The sequence below is a fragment of the Hyperolius riggenbachi genome, chromosome 7 (assembly GCF_040937935.1).
Source record: "Hyperolius riggenbachi isolate aHypRig1 chromosome 7, aHypRig1.pri, whole genome shotgun sequence".
In the NCBI taxonomy this organism is placed as follows: Eukaryota; Metazoa; Chordata; class Amphibia; order Anura; family Hyperoliidae; genus Hyperolius; species Hyperolius riggenbachi.
Genome location: NC_090652.1, coordinates 6,596,516 through 6,621,356, shown reverse-complemented (window position 1 = coordinate 6,621,356; position 24,841 = coordinate 6,596,516). Strand labels below are relative to the sequence as shown.

The 24,841-nt window shown below is 46.8% G+C and overlaps 1 protein-coding gene across 1 annotated transcript in view; it reads right to left on the bottom strand.

Annotated features, from left to right (window-relative positions):
- FLII (FLII actin remodeling protein) overlaps positions 1 to 24,841 on the bottom strand; it is a 107,614-nt gene that overhangs the window by 10,580 nt on the left and 72,193 nt on the right. Inside the window, exons 16-27 of the mRNA XM_068243531.1 lie at positions 24,748 to 24,822; positions 24,574 to 24,657; positions 21,448 to 21,619; positions 12,310 to 12,414; positions 10,528 to 10,719; positions 10,223 to 10,411; positions 8,521 to 8,660; positions 6,677 to 6,911; positions 6,436 to 6,590; positions 4,981 to 5,041; positions 3,394 to 3,522; positions 308 to 414 (exon numbers count right to left, since the gene is read on the bottom strand). Coding sequence (XP_068099632.1) covers positions 308 to 414; positions 3,394 to 3,522; positions 4,981 to 5,041; positions 6,436 to 6,590; positions 6,677 to 6,911; positions 8,521 to 8,660; positions 10,223 to 10,411; positions 10,528 to 10,719; positions 12,310 to 12,414; positions 21,448 to 21,619; positions 24,574 to 24,657; positions 24,748 to 24,822 — 1,644 coding nt within the window. The remainder of the gene's footprint in view (positions 1 to 307; positions 415 to 3,393; positions 3,523 to 4,980; positions 5,042 to 6,435; positions 6,591 to 6,676; positions 6,912 to 8,520; positions 8,661 to 10,222; positions 10,412 to 10,527; positions 10,720 to 12,309; positions 12,415 to 21,447; positions 21,620 to 24,573; positions 24,658 to 24,747; positions 24,823 to 24,841) is intronic.

Below are 24,841 nucleotides of genomic sequence, written 5' to 3'. Positions count from 1 at the left end.
AGAAAGGGTCGGAGTGAGATATGTTTTTCAGATGGAAATGACAGGAGCTGGTTAGAGAGTGAATGTGAGGGATAAATGATAAAGAGGAATAGAATATTACCCCTAAACGACATGCTTGGGCAACTGAAGTTATACGAGTGTTATTAACATTTAATGTTTGCAAGTGTGTTCTATGCAAATGAAGCAGCATCTAACAAATGGGAACGGCACTAACACAAATAACTGCCGTCCCAGGAGAGGCTGTCGGGACATGCTGGTACTTGTAGTCGTCAGGCCCATAGATAGCGAACAAGAGCAATGCACCCACCTGAAGAGACGTGAATATTTCATGTACTCCGCATCTTCATCGTACGGTTTCTGGCCGCCGATGCCCACCCAGAAGAAGTTCTCTGGCTCCTCCCCCTCATCAATCACCTGATTGGTAATAACAGAGGTCAGGACATATTGATCAGAAAGTACAAAAGCAACAACATTACTGCATTACCGAGACTCTGATCTATTAGTCCAATCAGAGAATGGTGAAGTTTACCACAGTTGCTGATCGGAAATGCGGATTACGCACAATAGCGCAGTTCTGCAAAAAAGCCGATTCCGCAAAAAACACATTTTTTTCCCTTTACAATGATCTAACTTTATTTACAAAAATAACAAAAAAACATTCTGCGGAGATCGAAACACACTCCTCGGAATGCGGAATTCCGTTGGAATCTGAGATCAGTATTTCCGACCGTCTAACTGCCGTGTGTGGATACTGCCCCCCTGAGGCCAGAGATATTAATGCAAGTCAGTGGAAGAATCCATCACTGCAATTTTAAATGTTTACAGGTGAAACTTGAAAATTTAGAATATTGTGCAAAAGTCCATTTATTTCAGTCATTCAACTTAAAAAGGTGAAAGTAATATATGAAATAGGAACCCTTTGCAGGTGTTTTGGAGGAATTATCTGATTGGAGTCGGACACTTTGAGCTGAGAATATTGAACCTTTTCACAATATTCTAATGGGCTGAGATTTTGGGGTCCTCATCAGCTGTAAGCCAGGCTTGAGATATCTCGCTTTGCCTGTAATGAGTCTAATTCATATATTAATTTCACCTTTTAAGTGGAAATACTGAAAATGGACTTTTGCACCATTGTCTAATTTTACAAGTTTCATCTGCATTTTTTTCCCTCTCATTTATCACTTATCTGCTGAGCTTTCCTTTACAGTGTTATAAATACAGCAAAATTACAGAATGACAGAGGTAAATTACCTCCACCTTTATCACTGCTTTACAAAGGTTACTCTTTAAATGGAACAATTTTTATGAATGATTTTATATAGTAATTAAAACGGACCAGAACTCAGAACTTCCTCTCTGCTGTAAAAGATAAGTAGCAGCATAATAACCTTTACAGAAAAACATTTCCTTGTTACAGCTGATACAAAACCTGCAATAAATCTGCAGTGTCTACTTCCTGCTTTCATGGAAGCAGACATAGGGTTAACATCTTGTGCTCTCCAATTAGCTTATCTGCCACAGCAGTCAGGTGACCCAGGGGTTAGATCAAATTACAACTTGTGATTAGTCACAGATGAGGGGGAATTAGTCAGACTAAACTCTCTAAATACATACAGTGTGCGTTTCTCTCTGTTTTCCTTCTGTCCTGTGCAGGAGTTCAGGTCCACTGTAACGCCTTGGGGATTGTGCTAGAGCAGGGTGAGACTTTTTCAGCTTAACCTTGCGCCCAATTTTCCTGACACCTTAATGATAGGTATGCCTCTGCGGAATGTTCATTACTGAGAATTCTAAAGCCAGTGCAAAAGCATAAAAAAAAATTATACCTAATTGGAGGGGGTGTAATAAACTTAAAAGGGTCTCGCAGGAAGAGACTAGGTGGATCCACAGGATGGGTACACTTAGACCAGACGGCCTAAATATAGATATTGATTTGGTCTGCTTTCTAGGTGACTAGGAGTGTGATGAGTGCGCATGCACTCCGGACCTGGCTGGGGCCTATTTTGGGCTGGCAGTGGTGCACCTAGGGGTGTATGTGCTCACATGCACCCCGACTCTGAAGGGTTTACCAACATTTATGCCTAATGTAAGGTGCTGATAGAGAGAAGTATGGTTTAGTGTGTGCAATCTGGGGTCAGTGCAATAAGTATAGATCCTGTATGTGGTGTGTGGGTATCCTTGTTCTGCTCTCCTTTTTAACATGATTAAAGGATAGATAAGGGTGGGGGCAAGTAAGAGGTTCATACCTGTATAAATTGCACTATGGTAGGATGGGCAGGAGTGGATTACCACACATAACATATAGGTTGTGCAGAAATATGTATGGAGGTGAAGATATAGGTGTACTTTATTATGTACTACTGGAGGGATTAGACTTTATCTCTGAGGTGGTTGCCGCTGTATAATGTGTTTTTAAGTATTATTTTAACTTTTACTGTTGTTTTAATGAATATGGCTGCAATAATAAAATACAGAGTGTAATATTTAAAATGAACACTAGATGGCAGGTTTGCAGGCTTTGGGAGTTATGGAGGGAGCATGCGCGAACCACGCATTGTCCCATAAGAATCCCCGCAGTACGCATCAGGCTCCATGCCCCCGATGAGTCACCGTGTGACGAAATCGATAGGGCGGAGCCTGATGCGGAAGCGGGACTAGAGCTATACGGAGTGGCGTGGAGGCGGTGAGGCGGAACGCGGAAGGGAATCCTCTACATACCGAGCGCGCGGCGGTGGTGGGAGAGAGCCCGGCGGATCTGCAGCCTGCCAGCCCTGGCCATCCATACGGGGGAGAGCCCGTTCAAAAAAAAACTCTAGGCGATATTAATCTACTGGAGCATGTGAGTGTAATTGGTTTTGAGTGGCACACAAAGGGTGCTGGTGGTGGTCAATGCCTGTGATATGAGCTATTAAGCCTGCTGGAAATGTTAATAATCATTCAGATTGAAGAGGCTTGGAATTGATTGTGGACTTTCTAAGGGACTCTAAGGAATATATCTATGTTTGCCTATGTACCAATATATGTTAACATTTGTATCTGCACCGTGAGCGCCACCTCTTGGGTATAGAATTGTTGAGAATTAAGAGGAGGCGAACAGGTGTCTCCCAAATTCTTTGTGTAACTGTGAGCGCTACCTCTTGTGTTTTAAAAGCATAAATGGTCTCCCAGGATGCTCTGGGGGAAGAATTCTGCATAATAAACAGCCTAGGCTAAGCCTCAGTAGGAAGGCGGGGCTATATACCAAAATATAGGAACAGGAAGTGATGGTGAAACCAGGATAATTGATATGGGTATCCTAAATCATTTACTGCATTCTACTATACACCGCTACAGGGCATCTTTAATGGGCCCCTTCAGTGTCTTCACTTATAACAGCCGCCCCCATTAACCCCTCACCTGTTTACTGTACGTGTCATCAAACATGTGATTCATGATCTCCTCGGCCAGTTTGGCTTCGTCGGGGTCTGCCGCTCGGCCCACCCAGGTGTAGACGATGCCTTGATTGTCGATGCTCTCAAAAGGCACCTGAAGGGAAAGACGTGAGTAGGAATAATCATGGTAGTCTAATGAGGGTGAAACCGCTCGGGATGCCACAAGACACTTTATGACCAAACCGTCTGGGTCACCACAAGACACTATACGGCCAAACTGCTCGGGTCACCACAAGACACTTGAGGGCCAAACTGCTCGGGTCACCACAAGACACTATAGGGCCAAACTGCTCGGGTCACCACAAGACACTATAGTGCCAAACTGCTCGGGTCACCACAAGACACTATAGGGCCAAACTGCTCGGGTCACCACAAGACACTTTAGGGCCAAACTGCTGGGGTCACCACATAACATTATAGGGCCAAACTGCTCAGGGTACCACAAGACACTTTAGGGCCAAACTGCTGGGGTCACCACATAACATTATAGGGCCAAACTGCTCGGGGCACCACAAGACACTTTAGGGCCAAACTGCTCGGGTCACAAGACACTTTACGGCCAAACTGCTCGGGGCACCACAAGACACTTTAGGGCCAAACCGCTCGGGTCACCACAAGACACTTTAGGGCCAAACCGCTCGGGTCACCACAAGACACTTTAGGGCCAAACCGCTCGGGTCACCACAAGACACCTTAGGGTCAAACTGCTCGGGTCACAAGACACTATAGGGCCAAACTGCTCGGGGCACCACAAGACACTATAGGGCCAAACCGCTTGGGTCACCACAAGACACTATAGGGCCAAACCGTCTGGGTCACCACAAGACACTTTATGGCCAAACCGTCTGGGTCACCACAAGACGCTTTAGGGCCAAACTGCTCGGGGAACCACAAGACACTTTAGGGTCAAACTGCTCGGGTCACCACAAGACACTTTAGGGCCAAACTGCTGGGGTCACCACAAAACATTATAGGGCCAAACTGCTCGGGGCACCACAAGACACTTTAGGGCCAAACTGCTCGGGGCACCACAAGACACTATAGGGCCAAACCGCTTGGGTCACCACAAGACACTATAGGGCCAAACTGCTCGGGGCACCACAAGACACTATAGGGCCAAACCGCTTGGGTCACCACAAGACACTATAGGGCCAAACTGCTCGGGGCACCACAAGACACTATAGGGCCAAACCGCTTGGGTCACCACAAGACACTATAGGGCCAAACCGCTTGGGTCACCACAAGACACTATAGGGCCAAACTGCTCGGGGCACCACAAGACACTATAGGGCCAAACCGTCTGGGTCACCACAAGACACTATAGGGCCAAACCGCTTGGGTCACCACAAGACACTATAGGGCCAAACTGCTCGGGGCACCACAAGACACTATAGGGCCAAACCGTCTGGGTCACCACAAGACACTATAGGGCCAAACTGCTCAGGTCACCACAAGACACTATAGGGCCAAACTGCTCAGGTCACCACAAGACACTATAGGGCCAAACTGCTTGGGTCACCACAAGATACTTGAGGGCGGCATAACTTCTCACCTTTAGGATGTAGCAGAACTCAGAGTTCAGTAAACTGCAGTCTGTGCTGATCTGGATACACCTGTGTGCGAGAGAAGACGTCTGATAACATAACAGACACAGCTAATATCTATGTATGCAAAGCTGAAAAAGTTTCATCTAAAAACCAGCGGTCCTTGCCCCCTCTATGGAGAAGCTAGTGCATGTACAGCAGCCTCTGACCTTTTGCTAGTGTGGAGGCTAGCGAGACGTCGGTACAGCCTTGAACCCACATTGTTGCTCAAGGGATTGAGTCCCTCCTAGGCATCAGTCGTTATACGTGTGTGCGTTAAAACAATCTCCAACAAGGTCAACATTCAAGCCAGCACAACAACTGTATAATCCATCACCCATGATATCTTCATAAAAGCAAACACTTTATTCACAGATAATCCATCTATATCAGGATTGGTGTAGCGGTGGCCCCAGAGTCATTCCTAACCATGACCCCGAGGAGTGTCACCTGCGTTTCTGAGATTTCAGCAATATTAAAGAATAGGGGATTACTAAAATCAAAGGCGTGAGCAAGCTGAAGCCTGCTATCCAGCCAGATCATAAAAAACATCATCAATGTACCTCACCCATGTGACAATGCAGACAAAGTACATTGCTGACACGTAGACCTGTTTCTCCTAACATGCCCAATGAAGAGAGACTGGTGAAAGCTGCCCATAGCTGTGCCCTTGTCTGCTTGTACCATTAGTGACTGAAGCGGGCATCTGGCAGCGAGGACTCTGCATGTGCACATCTTGTAAGCTAGTGCACTGGCCCACACGGGCTACATGGCTGCTTTATTGCATTCCTAGACAAAGAGGCCAACAATCCTGAAATGCGAAATGCTGGATTATCGGAGAATGAAATCTTTGATTTTTGAAGATATCATGTTTAACGGACTAGACCACCTCCAGTCCTGGAGGGCCATAGTCATGCCAGGTTTTAGGATGGATTTAGAAATGGAGAAATGTGTTCCACTTGATAAACCACACCTTTCCTGATTCAGTTCAATGAATTCATTTCAACTGTGCCAAAAACATGCGAGGACCTCGGCCCTTGAGGACTGGAGTTAAAAAGAACCCCTGTACTATACAATTGGAGCGCCAGCTGGAATCTTGGCTTTGTTGGAAGTTCAGAAGATGCAACAATTGGCCACTGATCCTGCAGATGGGATGTGGAGCATTTAACCACAGTTCCACTCTGTACGTGATTATGGCCATGGTGGAGGTGGTCTCACCAGCCCCAAGAAGCAGACACCAAGCCACAGTTGTCAACTCTTCAACCCCAGTTCATATACGAATACACCAACCAACTATAAAGAGCGCACAAGTAGCAGTGGTAGTGGTTCTTCCCATTAGCCGACTGCACCTCGGTGGCCTCATTTCTCTAACTAACCACCCTCTGCACGTTGCCAGCATTCTCCTAGCCAGTCACCAACTGTACCTGGTGCAGAGAGAGCTGCCATTAGTCCGCACGTGGTACAGGCTTGGTTGAAGGCCCACATCCCTGGTCTTCCTCTTCCCTTTGTGAATAATGAATTTCCGCTTGAAATGGGAGAGGAACTTGGCGTTCTCTTGCTGCTGAGTCATCCTGACAACCTGAAAAAGTGACAGACACAGTAACGGTTAGAAGGATGGAGGAAACAGTTTGCACAGCATTATGGGAAATGTGCAGCAGGACACACCTCCAGCTTCCCAGGGAACAAGCTCTCAAACTTCTTCTGCAGGCTGAAGGTGAAGGTGAGCCAGCCCATGTTGGAGGCCTCCCTGCCCTGCCAGAAGTAGACGACACACTGGAAATCCTCCTCTGTCTGCTTCTCATCTTCTTCATCCTCGTCCTCGTCACCCTCTTCTTGATTCACTCTCCTCTTCTTGCTCTTCTGCTCCTCCTCGTCTTCATGTTCTACCGGCACCCAATACCTGCAAGACCACATCCACGCTCAGGAACCTTAAATACGTGAGGGCCAGTCTCTGAGCAAATATACTAGAATCTGCTCCATATGGGAAGCACACTGGCTGTGGTAAGCCTACAAGATTTGCAGCACTGAGCTCATGGTGGGATTAAAATGTGAGCCCCTCTGAGGACAGTCAGTGACATGACTATGTACTCTGTACAGTGCTGCAGAAGATGTCAGTGCTATATAAATACATAATAATAATATGGTAGGACATTAGACTATGACTATGGTAGGATTAGACTGTGAGCTCCTCTGAGGACAGTCAGTGACATGACTATGTACTCTGTAATGTGCTGCAGAAAATGTCAGTGCTATATAAATACATAATAATAATATGGTAGGACATTAGACTATGACTATGGTGGGATTAGAGTGTGAGCTCCTCTGAGGACAGTCAGTGACATGACTATGTACTCTGTAATGTGCTGCAGAAAATGTCAGTGCTATATAAATACATAATAATAATATGGTAGGACATTACACTATGAATATGGTAGGATTAGAGTGTGAGCTCCTCTGAGGACAGTCAGTGACATGACTGTGTACTCTGTAATGTGCTGCAGAAGATGTCAGTGCTATATAAATACATAATAATAATATGGTAGGACATTAGACTATGACTATGGTAGGATTAGAGTGTGCGCTCCTCTGAGGACAGTCAGTGACATGACGATGTACTCTGTAATGTGCTGCAGAAGATGTCAGTGCTATATAAATATATAATAATAATATGGTAGGACATTAGACTATGACTATGGTGGGATTAGAGTGTGAGCTCCTCTGAGGACAGTCAGTGACATGACTATGTACTCTGTAATGTGCTGCAGAAAATGTCAGTGCTATATAAATACATAATAATAATATGGTAGGACATTACACTATGAATATGGTAGGATTAGAGTGTGAGCTCCTCTGAGGACAGTCAGTGACATGACTGTGTACTCTGTAATGTGCTGCAGAAGATGTCAGTGCTATATAAATACATAATAATAATATGGTAGGACATTAGACTATGACTATGGTAGGATTAGAGTGTGCGCTCCTCTGAGGACAGTCAGTGACATGACGATGTACTCTGTAATGTGCTGCAGAAGATGTCAGTGCTATATAAATATATAATAATAATATGGTAGGGCATTAGACTATGACTATGGTAGGATTAGAGTGTGCGCTCCTCTGAGGACAGTCAGTAACATGACTATGTACTCTGTAATGTGCTGCAGAAGATGTCAGTGCTATATAAATACATAATAATAATAATAATATGGTAGGACATTAGACTGACTATGATAGGATTAGATTGTGAGCTCCTCTGGGGACAGTCAGTGACATGACTATGTACTCTGTAAAGTGCTGCAGAAGATGTCAGTGCTATATAAATACATAATAATAATATGGTCGGACATTACACTATGACTATGGTAGGATTAGACTGTGATAGGACTATGTACTCTGTAATGTGCTGCACACTCCACACTTTGGGAGAGCTAAAAAAACCCCCACTGCTGCTGAGATCAGAGCCCTGAAAATCAGAAGCTGCATCACTGGAGTCACCCTCGTCTCTCTGATACCTGCACAGGAAGACGTAGCAATCCTCCGTATAGAAGTGGCCAAACTCCTCCTCCGGCAGTCGGGCAAACTTCTTCCCCTCCAGTACAAAACCCTCCATCCCATCCAGGTCTTCATTCCACTCCTCCATTAGCTGCTCGGCCTGCGGGTGAAACATGAATGACAGGTGCTCATCAGTGCAAACCTCAGTTCTGGATGCTAGCCTGGCTCCAGGGGCATAAAGAGATAATTTGCATATCCAGAAGCGGTGCATTGTGGGTAACCACAGTTGCTCACTCAAAGCTGAATCATTGCATATACCTTCTGTTTAAAGAAGGCAAATTATGCTTAGCGTTATCTTTCAGGGTGACTGATAACATGAATACCTCCCCCCAGGTAGGCAGGTGGTTCTGATATCAAAGTTGGGCATTGGTTGATGGTGGGGCAGGAAGAGGGCGGATCAGAGAGGAAGCCCCTCCTCCAAGGTAGGCAGGTGGTTCTGACCTCAGAGTTGGGCATTGGTGGTTGGCGGGACAGGAAGAGGGCAGATCAGAGAGGAAGCCCCTCCCCCAGGTAGTTTTGACCTCAGAGTTGGACATTGGTGGTTGACGGGGCAGGAAGAGGGCAGATCAGAGAGGAAGCCCCTCCCCCAGGTAGGCAGGTGGTTCTGATATCAGAGTTGGGCATTGGTGGATGGTGGGGCAGGAAGAGGGCGGATCAGAGAGGAAGCTCCTCCTCCAGGTAGGCACGTGGTTCTGATATCAGAGTTGGGCATTGGTGGGTGGTGGGGCAGGAAGAGGGCGGATCAGAGAGGAAGCCCCTCCTCCCGGTAGGCACGTGGTTCTGATATCAGAGTTGGGCATTGGTGGATGGTGGGGCAGGAAGAGGGCGGATCAGAGAGGAAGCCCCTCCCCCCAGGTAGGCAGGTGGTTCAGTCTCAGAGTTGGGCATCAGTGGTTGGTGGGGGAAAGGAAAAGGCTAGATCAGAGAGGAAGCCCCTCCCCCCAGGTAGGTAGGTGGTTCTGACCTCAGAGATGGCCATCGGTGGTTGGCGGGGTAGGAAGAGGGCGGATCAGAGAGGAAGCCCCTCCCCCCAGGTAGGCAGGTGGTTCAGTCTCAGAGTTGGGCATCAGTGGTTGGTGGGGGAAAGGAAAAGGCTGGATCAGAGAGGAAGCCCCTCCCCCCAGGTAGGTAGGTGGTTCTGACCTCAGAGATGGCCATCGGTGGTTGGCGGGGTAGGAAGAGGGCGGATCAGAGAGGAAGCCCCTCCCCCCAGGTAGGCAGGTGGTTCTGACCTCAGAGATGGCCATCGGTGGTTGGCGGGGTAGGAAGAGGGCGGATCAGAGAGGAAGCCCCTCCCCCAGGTAGGCAGGTGGTTCTGATATCAGAGTTGGGCATTGGTGGATGGTGGGGCAGGAAGAGGGCGGATCAGAGAGGAAGCCCCTCCTCCTGGTAGGCACGTGGTTCTGATATCAGAGTTGGGCATTGGTGGATGGTGGGGCAGGAAGAGGGCGGATCAGAGAGGAAGCCCCTCCCCCCAGGTAGGCAGGTGGTTCTGACCTCAGAGTTGGGCATTGGTGGTTGGTGGCGGAAAAGGCCGGATAAGAGAGGAAGCCCCTCCCCCAAGGTAGGCAGGTGGTTCTGACCTCAGAGTTGGGCATTGGTGGCGGAAAAGGCCGGATCAGAGAGGAAGCCCCTCCCCCAAGGTAGGCAGGTGGTTCTGACCTCAGAGATGGGCATCGGTGGTTGGCGGGGTAGGAAGAGGGCGGTGAGATCTGCCTTCATCTGATCCTTTTTCTCAGCGTCTTTCTTCACTTTGCCCACCAGATTAACGGGCTGCGCCACGCTCTCCGCGTTGCGGGTGTAGTCCACCTTCAGGACGTCATCCCAGTTCTTAAACTTGGACTTGAACACCTGAGAAGAGAAGACATTCAGCATTTCCCCAGGAGGGCAGAGAAGGAGGTCGGGAGATCTCCCCGTAAGGGGGCTGCCGTACAGGTTAGATCTCCCCGTAGGGGGGGCTGCCGTACCTGGCATTCAGTGCCCTCCAGGTTGCGGATCACCATGGCGTGCTTTGGCCGGTGCAGCATGCCGCACAGCTCCTGACCCAGCTTCAGCGCAGCCGCCCGGACCAGGCGAGAGGACTTCCTGCCGATCCAGATGAAGACGTCCGTGTGGCAGTCCAGGATGTACACGGACTTGGTGTCCAGGAGACTCTGAAGCTGCGGGACAGAAGAGGAGAATGTAATGCTACAGGGGTCCATGCAGTGCTCAATTTTCGGCATTGATCTTGTCTGACCAACTGGCTTGGTCAGATGTGTAGCAGTAGCAGCGTTTGATTTCCAGACGACCGACGTACCTCCGTCCCGATATCCCCCCAGTAAAATGTGCAGCAAAAAAAAAGAAAAAAGTAAGCAGGTAAAATCTGACAGGACCGACAGGTTGTGGACCAGTCCATTTTCACATGGTGGATTCTCAGGGTTTTGTTCTGTTTTCAAAAGCAGTTTTTGAACGGCAGTTGCTAAGTCTAACTGACAAAATAGTGAGTAGGGAGGCTGGCTGCTATCTTACCATTTTGTCAGTTGACTTAGGAACTCCTGTTCAGGAAATGATTTTGAAAAGAAGGGGTTTTTTGAACAATATACTTTCTATACCGTTTGATTTCTGGCACTGTGACATATGTCACAGCACCATCCTCCTCCCCCTCCAGCGCCCCCCCCCCCCCCCGCTCTACTTAGCCTTCGAGGAGGAAGTGTCAGTTCTTCCTCCTCTTGGCCCGTCTTTAGTTCAGCCCCCTTAAAGAGAACCTGTAACAAAAAAAAGTTCCCCTGGGGGGTACTGACCTCGGGAGGGGGAAGCCTCAGGGTTCCAATGATGCTTTCCCCTCCCCTATAGCTGCAGGCAGTCCAGCGCTGCTTCCCCGAAGTGTCCCGGAATCCTCCCTCGACAAGCCTGACAAGCGCAGATTTATTTACCTTCCTGGCTCCAGCGGGGGCGCTGTTGCGGCTCTCAGCACGGAGATAGGCAGAAATAGCCGATCTCTGTTGGGTCTGCTCTACTGAGCAGGCGCAGAAGACTTGTGCGGCCCGACAGCGATCAGCTATTTCCGCCTATCTCCGAGCGGAGAGCGGATACTGCACCTGCTCTGGAGCTGGGAAGGTAAATATTTACATCCCCGGGGAGCTGTATCGCTGCCGCCGTGGGACCGGGGAGGACGGGGGAAGCCTCGATAGGATCCGGAGACTTCCTCCACCCGAGGTGAGTACCCCCCAGGGGAGATTTTTTTTTTTTGTTACAGGTTTTCTTTAACTCGTCGGTTATAGCTCCTGATATGATACTGCACACAGCGTGCTGGGGAGCTGTGGCGTGTGCGGGCTTGTGGTAATAAGTGACGAGTAAAGGGGGCTGAACAAAGGATGGGCCAAGAGGAGGAAGCACTGACACTTCCTTCCTGCCCATAATCGACGTTCTGCTCAGTCGAATATTACGGCTGAGCAGAATGGGGGCCGGAGGGGGTGGAAGATGGTGCAGCACCAGAAATAGAAAGGTATAAAAAGTCTATCATTTACAACCCGGTTCAGGGGTACTTTAACCCTGAGTATCCCCCATAAGGAGATGGACTAGTCCAAAACTCGCAAATTGTTAATGTGATGCAATTTTATGCGGCCGGGAACGGCCTATTAGAATTATCTGCTCCCGCATGTGTTCAGGTACATAAAATGAAAGCAACATTTGCATGGACTGGATGATTGGCCGGTCGCAGTCACACACAGACAGACAGACAGACGGACGGACGGACGGACGACACTCACCAGCCTCATCTCGGGGATCAGGTCGATCTTCGGCCTCTTCTTATGCTCCACGCAGATCTTGTAGTTGACTTGCGGCAGCTCCAGATAGCCCAGACCGAGGCCGACCTGCAGAACAGATCAGGGGGAGAGGAGCGTGAGAACCCCAGGAAAATACACAGGAACACACCCTGATTCAGAACTGCCAGATATCACAACATCATGCTTAGCTATGCAGGACGCGGCAGAGGTGGGCTCACACAAAAGCTTGTTTAGATGTGCTTTTTGGTTTAAAGGGAATCTGAAGTGAAAATATACTTATGATATAATGATTTGTATGTGTAGTACAGCTATGAAATACAACATTATTAGCTATGAGTCTCATATTGTTTCCAGTAAAAGAAGAGTTAATAAACTTCTGTTATCTATGCAAAAGAGCTTTTGTGAGCTCTGTGACTTTATAATGTGGTGGACAGCACTGTCTTCTGAAGCACTTATCTCAACTGTCGCTCACTGTTTCTTCTTTGTTTATGTTTTTCTGCAGAGAAAAGTTCAGTCATATTAGCCTGCTCTGTGAAATCACTTTAAAGAGACACTGAAGGGAAAAAAAAATGATATAATGAATTGGTTGTGTACTATGAATAATTACTAGAAGATTAGCAGCAAAGAAAATATTCTCATACTTTTATTTTCAGGTATATAGTGTTTTTTCTAACATTGCATCATTCTATAATATGTGCAGATTACACAACACTCAGCATTCAAAATGATTCTTTCAGAGCAGTCTGTGAAGTAATGACCTCTCCTCTGCCAGAGGAAAAGTAAATAGTCCAGGAACAGTTGAGATAATAAAAGTCAGATAACAGCCCTCTCCAGGACTAACTTAGTCGGAGAGCTTAATGGCTTGTTTGCATAGAGATAACAACTGGAGTTTCTCAACTCTTCCTGTACTGGAAACAATTAGACTGATGTATCTGATCTTAATGTTTTATTTCTTAGCTGTACTACACATACAAATCATAATATCATTTTTTTACGCTTCAGTGTCTCTTTAAATGCTGAGTGTATTGTGGAAACTGCAATTATTAGAGAATGATGCAATGTTATTAAAAAAGATATATATATATATATATATATATATAAAATATGACAAATGTAGAAAGGAGGCTGGCACCACCAGAAGTAGAAAAGTAAAAATTAGCTCTTTATTGATCAGTCATAAAATGACAGCATGGTCAAAAATAAGGCTTTGGCGGCGACAGCCCGCTGTTTCGAGCTGCTATAGCTCTTTCTCAAGCCGAACAGCCCATACAATGTTAACAACAATGACCACACCCTTACATACTGGTCTATGCATCAATTAGCCAATCATTTCAAAATCAGAAACACCAATCAGAGTGCAAGGGCATGTGGATGGACCTGATGGGGAACAGGCAGTGTGTGATGTCATCAAAACATACCTCCCAGTCAGCTGACCAAGGACAGCCCATCGCAGCATGGCAGAGAAAGTTCCACATGTAAAAGCAGGAAGTGCACTGTAAACAAAGTTCACATGCACCAATAGGGACAGGCTCCAATGGCCCACCCATCTTAATATGGCATGGTAAGTTTCCACCCTCCCCCAATAAAAAATGCCATTCCAACCGGCCAGTTAAAACGTGTTGAAAAAATAGTCTCTTGTGATGCTGAGGCAGTAACTCAGAAGAATATATTGAAACAAAAGTTTTTGGACAGGGGTTATCCTGATAGGACCCTGATTCCAAGAAATCATAAAACTCGTCGTGATCTTAAGCAATTTCGTATGCCATTTGTCTCTACATACAACACGTGTAGCGAACTGGTTGGACGGGCAATTCGACACCATTGGCATCTGTTACAAGATGCGTTTCCCACGATACCTGAATTTAGGTACCCTCCATTAATGTCTTTCAGAAGGGCCCCTACTGTTAGAGACAAGGTCTTCCATCATCACCAGCCGAGGACACAGGTCACGCAAAACAGACATGGTACTTTTCCATGCCTCAGTTGCCATCTTTGTAGCCATATAGCTAAAGGTGGGTCTTTCACGCATCCCACCACAGGGGAAAGATTCACGGTTAGACACAGATATACCTGTGATTCTAGTTACGTAGTGTATTTAATTAAATGCCCCTGTGGATTGGGATACGTGGGTATGACCACCAATGCTTTGAAGGTCAGAATGTCTGGCCATAAGGATATGACCCAGGCTGTGTCTAGCCACTTTGTTTCAGCTAGACATAATTTGTCCCAATTTAAAGTTCAGGTTATTGACAGTGTTCCGAGTAATTGGCGAGGGAGATTAAATAGACAGGATGAGTTGGCCAAAAGAGAGGCCTGGTGGATTAGAAGGTTGCATGTGATGGGAAAGGGAGGACTTAAGGTGCCCATACACTCGTCAGATTGGCAGCAGACAGATAAGAAATGCATCTGATGATCTATCTGATGCGTTTTTAGAACATTTTTTACCAGGATAGAATTCCAATAGATTTCAGTTTGAAATCTGTTGAAATTCGATCTGATGGCATTTTTTTGCCATCAGATTTCCATTAAGGCCAATGCAAACTGATAAGCAATCTCATCAGATCGACCTAAATTTTCCACCCTGCTAGTTCGATGGAAATCCATCGAAATCGATCGAAATCGGCCGTCGATCGGTCGATTGACCAACCGATTTGCGATCGATCGATCGATCGCGATCGATCGGTCGGCCAGAAAATCGGCTGAGTGTATGGGCTGCTTAAATAGGGAATACGATCTAAGTTTTTGTGTTTAATTTTCCTGTTGAATCTGTAAATAGTGATGTGGGATATTTACTATGATAAGAGGCAACTATTATGCTGTGCTAGGGGGTGTGGAGTACTGGTTGGGAGCATTATAATATTTTTGAATACTCTGATACTTTTTGCAGTGATGTGTTTTCTCTCTTTCTTTAGTCCCTGTGAGCTGATGGAGGGAAGAACTTTGTGGCCTGGTGAGAATTGTTCTCTCTAGTTATGCGATTTCCACGTGTATAATGTTGGGCATTAGTTCTAGGCGTGACTTGATTTGAGTCCCGCCATGTTGCTATGCATTATATCCTCTTTTTGTGCATCCATTTTTTATGCGCCCTGAAGGCATTTTTGCGACGTTTTTTTCGCATTAATGTGGCATTTGGTATGAACAGTATGCGACTATGTTGCGTTCAGTACCACGCGTTATGCGTCTTTTTGTACGCGTCCATTATAGAGTTATGCGGCCAGGGGGCGTTTTTACGTTGGTTTGTACGCATTATTATTGCGTTGGCATTAGTAGCGGCATGCGGTTATCTAGCGTCCAGTATTACGCATTATGTGTCTTTTTGTACGCATTGTTTTGAGAATGCGTTTGGATGGCGAGTTACGGCGGCTATTATGCATTGATATCGCGTCTATAGGACGCGTATTATGCGGACATTTGTACGCGTTTACCATGCCATATTAAGATGGGTGGGCCATTGGAGCCTGTCCCTATTGGTGCATGTGAACTTTGTTTACAGTGCACTTCCTGCTTTTACATGTGGAACTTTCTCTGCCATGCTGCGATGGGCTGTCCTTGGTCAGCTGACTGGGAGGTATGTTTTGATGACATCACACACTGCCTGTTCCCCATCAGGTCCATCCACATGCCCTTGCACTCTGATTGGTGTTTCTGATTTTGAAATGATTGGCTAATTGATGCATAGACCAGTATATAAGGGTGTGGTCATTGTTGTTAACATTGTATGGGCTGTTCGGCTTGAGAAAGAGCTATAGCAGCTCGAAACAGCGGGCTGTCGCCGCCAAAGCCTTATTTTTGACCATGCTGTCATTTTATGACTGATCAATAAAGAGCTAATTTTTACTTTTCTACTTCTGGTGGTGCCAGCCTCCTTTCTACATTTGACTACTGAGGATTCTGAGGATACAGGGATCCAAGGCTTGGGCACACAACAGTTCCTTCCTATGGATGAGTGCTCCTCCAACTTCTGTTTTTGATCTGTACTTGTATCCACGGAGAGACAAGCACCATGGAGGACATTATTACTGGGGATACCCCAGAAACTTTATCCTACACTGCTGATCAGGCCAACAGGATCATGGCACGATTTGATGGTGAAGCAGGTTTTCTTCAAGCACCGGATATTAAATCGGTTAAACGAGAGTTGGAGAATTTACGCAAACGGCGCATTGATTTGGATTTGCATGCCAAAACCTTGGTGGAGTATTGTAAATCTAAAAAGATCCCCAGGGCAGTACGCTCCCCTATTTACCCTATGCTGTTTACAGATGATGTTGATTTCTGTTCCGGATGGGCAAGGATATGGAATAAGGCCTCCTTTGATGCCATGATACATACGGTGGCACGGATCCAAAAAGAATTGCCCATTATCGACAGTAAGATCAATGTCATTGGTGATCGATTAAAGGAGTGTATGCCGGATGGGGAATTTCAGTCATATGTCGATGGCTTGAACAAAAAGATGGAGGAGTACAGGAAAAATGGTGAGGAGATCAAGAGATCGAAATATCATCGTGATCTCTCAGATTACACCACGGGCTGTTTATGCCTGGCAAAGGGCCTCTGGAGCCTCGAGAGGCAGAAGGAATCCTAAACCTGGACGCCCTAAACGGAGAGACCCTAGACCAGTTACCTCTGAGCCACAATCCTCATCCAGTGATTTTTTACCATCCTCCCGGGAGGTCTCACCGAATGGCCGAGGAGGAGGAGAAGGAGAGGGGGCAGGAGGTATAAGCAAAGTAGGCACCAAAGGCCAGATGACCCTCAGACAAAGAAAGGACCAGAAGGTCCCTCACTAGTAGTGAATATCTCCAGCCATGAATTATCTACCATTGAGGAACGAGTACTGAATTATGGACTCTCTTTTTGCCCGACTCATAAACCAGATTTTTTTGTGCTTGATCAAGAACTGTTTCGCTTCTTCCGTAACATCAAACTAAAGCATTTTTTTGGCACTAGACATGACTTTCCGGTGGAAAATAGAGAAAACATGGATGTGCTGTCACTGAGGAACACTGGACTTAGGAACAAAAGTCGTTTTACACCCCCTAGCCACCCAATGATTGATGTGTTCATGGAGAGAGTTAAGGAAGAGATTGGTGGGATAGAGTCAAGGGCCGGTACCTTTAGTGTGGACTTTAATTTGAGTAGGGAGGAGCATATAGCATTAGTTGGTCTAGGACAACGCACGGAGATAACAATACGTCCAGCAGATAAAGGAGGTGCAGTTGTAGTGTTAGATACATTGTATTATGAACAGGAGATCTTGGGACAATTAGCACAACAGGATGTATATGCTAAGGTGGAGGGGGACCCGACAAGAGCAGTGCAGCTGTGTATCAAATCTGTACTTGATGATGCGAAATCTTGTAATATTATTGATGATAACCTCTTTACTTTCCTCCAACAGGATTCACCCAAGATCCCAACTTTTTACACCCTTCCTAAAATACACAAGGACCCACGCCGGCCACCGGGGAGACCCATTGTGGCCGGCGTGGGTTCTGTATTTGTACCCCTTGCCCAATATGTAGATCGTCTACTCCAACCTATTGTTACCTCTCTTACATCCTACATTAGAGATACTGACATGTTTCTTACCAAATTGAGATCACTTGACATCTCTGGAGATGAGACTCTCCTTGTTACTCTTGATGTCGAGAGCCTCTACACCTCCATCCCTCATGATGGGGGTGTAGAGGCTGTAGAATGGTATTTGATGCAATATGCAGATATGTCTGAACCTCAGAGACAGTTCATTGTGAAGTTGTTGAATATTATTTTGAGACGTAATTATTTTTCTTTTCAGGATTCCTTTTATGTCCAGCGACGAGGTACTGCGATGGGGTCGAATGTGGCCCCGTCCTATGCGGGACTTTTTATGGGTCAGTATGAAGACAGTTTTGTATACACCCACCCACTTTTTCACCGGCACGCTAAGTGCTGGTGGAGATATATTGACGACATTTTTTGTTTGTGGGCGGGGCCACTTTCGACCCTCGTTGACTTTGTTGCCTCCCTACATTCTTGTTGTCCAGCGATTAGACTAACTGTACATGCAGACAGCTGTGAGGCAACTTTTCTGGACACACGCATTATTAGGAGACAGGATAAATTAATTACCAATTTATATGTAAAACCCACCGATAGAAATTCATTGCTACACTACCAAAGCTTCCACCCTCCCCCAATAAAAAATGCCATTCCAACCGGCCAGTTAAAACGTGTTGAAAAAATAGTCTCTTGTGATGCTGAGGCAGTAACTCAGAAGAATATATTGAAACAAAAGTTTTTGGACAGGGGTTATCCTGATAGGACCCTGATTCCAAGAAATCATAAAACTCGTCGTGATCTTAAGCAATTTCGTATGCCATTTGTCTCTACATACAACACGTGTAGCGAACTGGTTGGACGGGCAATTCAACACCATTGGCATCTGTTACAAGATGCGTTTCCCACGATACCTGAATTTAGGTACCCTCCATTAATGTCTTTCAGAAGGGCCCCTACTGTTAGAGACAAGGTCTTCCATCATCACCAGCCGAGGACACAGGTCACGCAAAACAGACATGGTACTTTTCCATGCCTCAGTTGCCATCTTTGTAGCCATATAGCTAAAGGTGGGTCTTTCACGCATCCCACCACAGGGGAAAGATTCACGGTTAGACACAGATATACCTGTGATTCTAGTTACGTAGTGTATTTAATTAAATGCCCCTGTGGATTGGGATACGTGGGTATGACCACCAATGCTTTGAAGGTCAGAATGTCTGGCCATAAGACAGCCATACGTGGCAAGGATATGACCCAGGCTGTGTCTAGCCACTTTGTTTCAGCTAGACATAATTTGTCCCAATTTAAAGTTCAGGTTATTGACAGTGTTCCGAGTAATTGGCGAGGGAGATTAAATAGACAGGATGAGTTGGCCAAAAGAGAGGCCTGGTGGATTAGAAGGTTGCATGTGATGGGAAAGGGAGGACTTAATAGGGAATACGATCTAAGTTTTTGTGTTTAATTTTCCTGTTGAATCTGTAAATAGTGATGTGGGATATTTACTATGATAAGAGGCAACTATTATGCTGTGCTAGGGGGTGTGGAGTACTGGTTGGGAGCATTATAATATTTTTGAATACTCTGATACTTTTTGCAGTGATGTGTTTTCTCTCTTTCTTTAGTCCCTGTGAGCTGATGGAGGGAAGAACTTTGTGGCCTGGTGAGAATTGTTCTCTCTAGTTATGCGATTTCCACGTGTATAATGTTGGGCATTAGTTCTAGGCGTGACTTGATTTGAGTCCCGCCATGTTGCTATGCATTATATCCTCTTTTTGTGCATCCATTTTTTATGCGCCCTGAAGGCATTTTTGCGACGTTTTTTTCGCATTAATGTGGCATTTGGTATGAACAGTATGCGACTATGTTGCGTTCAGTACCACGCGTTATGCGTCTTTTTGTACGCGTCCATTATAGAGTTATGCGGCCAGGGGGCGTTTTTACGTCGGTTTGTACGCATTATTATTGCGTTGGCATTAGTAGCGGCATGCGGTTATCTAGCGTCCAGTATTACGCATTATGCGTCTTTTTGTACGCATTGTTTTGAGAATGCGTTTGGATGGCGAGTTACGGCGGCTATTATGCATTGATATCGCGTCTATAGGACGCGTATTATGCGGACATTTGTACGCGTTTACCATGCCATATTAAGATGGGTGGGCCATTGGAGCCTGTCCCTATTGGTGCATGTGAACTTTGTTTACAGTGCACTTCCTGCTTTTACATGTGGAACTTTCTCTGCCATGCTGCGATGGGCTGTCCTTGGTCAGCTGACTGGGAGGTATGTTTTGATGACATCACACACTGCCTGTTCCCCATCAGGTCCATCCACATGCCCTTGCACTCTGATTGGTGTTTCTGATTTTGAAATGATTGGCTAATTGATGCATAGACCAGTATATAAGGGTGTGGTCATTGTTGTTAACATTGTATGGGCTGTTCGGCTTGAGAAAGAGCTATAGCAGCTCGAAACAGCGGGCTGTCGCCGCCAAAGCCTTATTTTTGACCATGCTGTCATTTTATGACTGATCAATAAAGAGCTAATTTTTACTTTTCTACTTCTGGTGGTGCCAGCCTCCTTTCTACATTTGACTACTGAGGATTCTGAGGATACAGGGATCCAAGGCTTGGGCACACAACAGTTCCTTCCTATGGATGAGTGCTCCTCCAACTTCTGTTTTTGATCTATAAAAATATAATTGCTACTAATGTTCTAGTAATTATCTGTATTACACAACCAATTCCTTTCATCATGAGTTTGGTTTTTTTTCTTCGCTTCACTGTCACCTTAACAGGCAAGGAGGGAAAGAAAAGCAGGCAGTCTGCGAATACACAACATAATGTTCTGAATATCCAGCTGTTTGGCCAATATTTGGCATTTACCCATATTTTTCGGCGTATAAGACACTCTGGACTATAAGACGCATTGAGGTTTAGAGGGCAAAGACCAAGGAAAAAATATATACTAAACCTGGTGCATCCATGTTCCAGGAGCGTCTTGAAGATATTCTCCCCCAATTACTGTGCCCTCCTGTGTCCCCAGTGTCACTTTCTTCTGTCCCCAGTGTGTCCTCTCCTTTGTCCCTCCCGCTCCCTGTGTGTAAGTATGAAAAGCGGCAATGCGGCTCACCTCATCAGCGGCTCCAGCAGCAAACAATGACTTCTTCTTCATGGCTCCCCTAGTGCCGGTTGCTGCTGATGACACAATCAGCAGAAGCTGACACTAGGGGAGCTGTGCAGGAGAGGATAAGTCTGTGTTCAGCACTGGAGCCGCTGATGAGGTAAGCCGCATTGCCGCTTTTCATACTTACACACAGAGCGGGAGACACACAGGGGGATAATACAGGGATCCCCGGCATCAAGGGGTGGTTCGTAAGTCAGGAACTCCCTGTATTCGGCATATAAGACACAGGGACTTTTTCTCCCCATTTTCTAGGGAGAAAAGGTGCGTCTTATATCCTGAAAGATACGGTATTTGGTCATTATTTTACAACTATACACGTATTGCCAGCTTTCTGTCCCCGATGTACGTAGCTGTCCCTATGCTGTGGATGTACGGAGCTACCCTGTAAGTACCTTATAGAGTTTGGGTTTGGGCGGTTGGAAGTCATCAGGGACACACGGTTTAATCTCCTCCGGTTGTCCGCCCAGAACCTCCCAGAATTCCGGAGTCTCCTGTTCTTCCGTCAGCAGAACAATCTCCGCCTTCCCTTTCCGTTCATTCTTATTAATCTTCTCAGCAAAAAGCCTAAAAAGGAGAAGCAGAGCAGGAATCATGGTGTGGGGTCTTCTGAAGAAACACAGGAGGATAAGCGTTACATGGCCGCAGCACCACCGTGTATGAGGGCATTTGTCCTGGACATGCACAGGCAGGTACAGTCTGCCTATACCCAATAGAATGGAGCCGCTCCTGCAGGGCTTCCTCCTCCATGCACACGCGGCTACATCCTGCAGGGCATGTGCAGGAACCGTCTGCCTATACCCAATAGAAAGGAGCCGCTCCTGCAGGACCTCCTCCTCACGCGGCTGCATTCTACTGAGCATGTGCAGACTGAGATTTCTACTGTAAGAATTTTGGATTGCTGCCTTCAGAACAGGGCTGTGGAATCAATACAAAATCATCCGACTCCAACGTCTCAGTTTATGAAATCGCCAACTCTGACTCCAGGTGCCCAAAATTTGCTGCGACTCCTCGACCCCAACTCCACTGCCCTGCTTCAGCACAGTGCCGTAATAAAGAGGTGCTGTGTGGCGTGCATGTAAAAAGACCGCCACTGTAATTTGGGTGCCGGAGATAGCCACTAATAGAATATCGGTAAACTTTACTGATATTTTACTGTCACTAAACCTAACCCTATTCTAACACAGTGCACTCCAATACCGATGCCTAGCCCTAAATGACACTCCCCCCCCCCCCCCCCTGATACCTATCCCTAACTGCGCCTCCTCCCCCAATGCCTAAGCCTAACTGCCCCTCCTCCCCGATGCCTAACCCTAACTGCCCCTCCTCCCCTGACGCCTAACCCTAACTGCCCCTCCTCCCCTGACACCTAACCCTAACTGCCCCTCCTCCTCTGACGCCTAACCCTAACTGCCCCTCCTCCTCTGACGCCTAACCCTAACTGCCCCTCCTCCCCAATGCCTAACACTAACTGCCCCTCCCACCCCCGATGCCTAACCCTAACTGCCCCTCCCACCCTCTGTTGCCTAACCCTAACTGCCCCTCCCACCCCCCAATGCCTAACCCTAACTGCCCCTCCTCCCCTGATGCCTAACCATAACTGCCCCTCCTCCCCCGATGCCTAACCCTAAATGCCCCTCCCACCCTCCAGTCATAATCAGCAGTTGAAATCCACGTAGCCAACATTGCTATATACAGCTCCCCTGTTATTTCTCGGGTACAGGTGGCAATACTAATATTTTAAATTACCCCCGGGCACCGCTACAGCTACACTGAACATTGCAGTCTATGCAGCGGCCATTTTCCCATAGAGCCTCCGCCACCCAAATAACCCGCTTCACCTGTGTGGCCTCAGAACGTTCGCTTCTCATTGTCTCTGAAGCAATAAATAAATACTGCAGAGGAAGTGCCGGATATTGCCATTAGTTTCCCAAATACAACGTCCTCAGAGTTGCAGAGTGATTCTGCCATACTGGGAGGATACAGGATTGTATGTAACTCATTACACAGAAGTGGGAAAATCAGGATAAGATAAAACAGGGAGGAGAGAGATCCCGGCTAACACACAAAAGTGAAACATAACTATGCAATTCTGACTTCAGATCCTATCTGAGCGAGCGGTCAGATCGCATTCACGTATACAAGACTTCTCACATGCTTCAACCCTCTTCTGAAATGCCCTTCCAGAACACATCCGTCACTCTCCAACCTTTGATATCTTTGACCGCGCCCTCAAAAAAAAAAAAAAAAAATCACTTTTTCTGACAAGTATACACTCATTCATTAGGTCAGTTCCCATTTGTCCTAAGGCCAAGTTGTACTGCTACTAGATAACCTAAAACACACTGCCTCTAGGTGTGAATATTGTATACGAACCCCTCCTCTTGTTTCTCCCTATTCCTTTAGATCAGAGGTGTCAAACTCAAATACAAAGTGGGCCAAAATTGTACACTGAGACCTAATCGCAGGCCAACCTCAATGTCTACTGGCCTCCTTCCTCCCTTATACAGTTCCCAGGTGGCCCTCCTGCCTCCCCTATACAGTTTCCTGGTGTCTAGTGGCCCCCACCCTCCCATACAGTTTCCTTGTGTCTAGTGGCCCCCCTTCCCTATACAGCTCCCTGGTGTCTAGTGGCCCCTCCCTCCCCTATACAGTTCCCTGGTGTCTCGTGGCCCCTTCCCTCCCCTATACAGTTCCCTGGTGTCTAGTGGCCCCTCCCTCCCCTATACAGTTCCCTGGTGTCTAGTGGTCCTCCTCCCTCCCCTATACAGTTCCCTGGTGTCTAGTGACCCCCTCCCTCCACTATACAGTTCCCTGGTGTCTCGTGGCCCCTTCCCTCCCCTATACAGTTCCCTGGTGTCTAGTGGCCCCCTCCCTCCCCTATACAGCTCCCTGGTGTCTATTTCATTCCCCCTACCTCCCCATATGGATTCCCTGGTGGTCTAGGGCTTCACCTCCAATATGGCTTCCCTGGTGGTCTAGAGCGGGCCAAACATAATGCAAAGTGGGGAAACCACTTGAGGGCCAAATTTAATGGCTCTGAGGGCCAGATTTGGCCCACGGGCCGGACTTTGACATGTATGCTTTAGATTGTAAGGTCACAAGGGCAGAGCTCTCTCACCCTTTGTGTCTTGGAATTTGTTGTTCATTTTATTCATCATGATACTTTTGTCACTGTCATTACCAATTCTGTATTTTGTACTGACTATTCTGTACACTGGTGTGTACCATTGTCTGTATAATTATGATTCTGTCTTACTTTGTACAGCGCCACGGAATATCGATCGGCTGCACGTATGCAATGTTTTTCCCATTCCAATCAGATTTCGAACAATTTTTCCGATTATCAATCAAAAGAACATACACATGGAATGACAGCCAGTATTTGAGATTGGGATCGGTCGCTGGCAATCAGTAAGCAGTAAAAAAATGTTCCCCTCAATGGGAAATAGGAACTAAACATTGCATGGTGTGTGCCAGGCGTGAAGTAGGAAGCGGATTGGGAGGGCGGTGCTCGTTACCTGGCCTTAGTCGTGCCGCTGAGCGTTGCCTGCGCTCCTCTCCATATGTAGATCTCCAGCCCATTATCCAGGAGGTAGACATACCTGCAATGTACAACGACATGCGGCATCATAACCCGCCTCTATGACATCACACGCGGCTCTCTGGGGTATAAGAAAGGGAAAGGTACAAACCGCGGATCCAGCGAGGACGACTTCAGCGGCATTGGCTCCAGGCGGATGTTCTTCTTGCCGTAGACACGGTACAGCCTGGATAGAAAGAGCAATG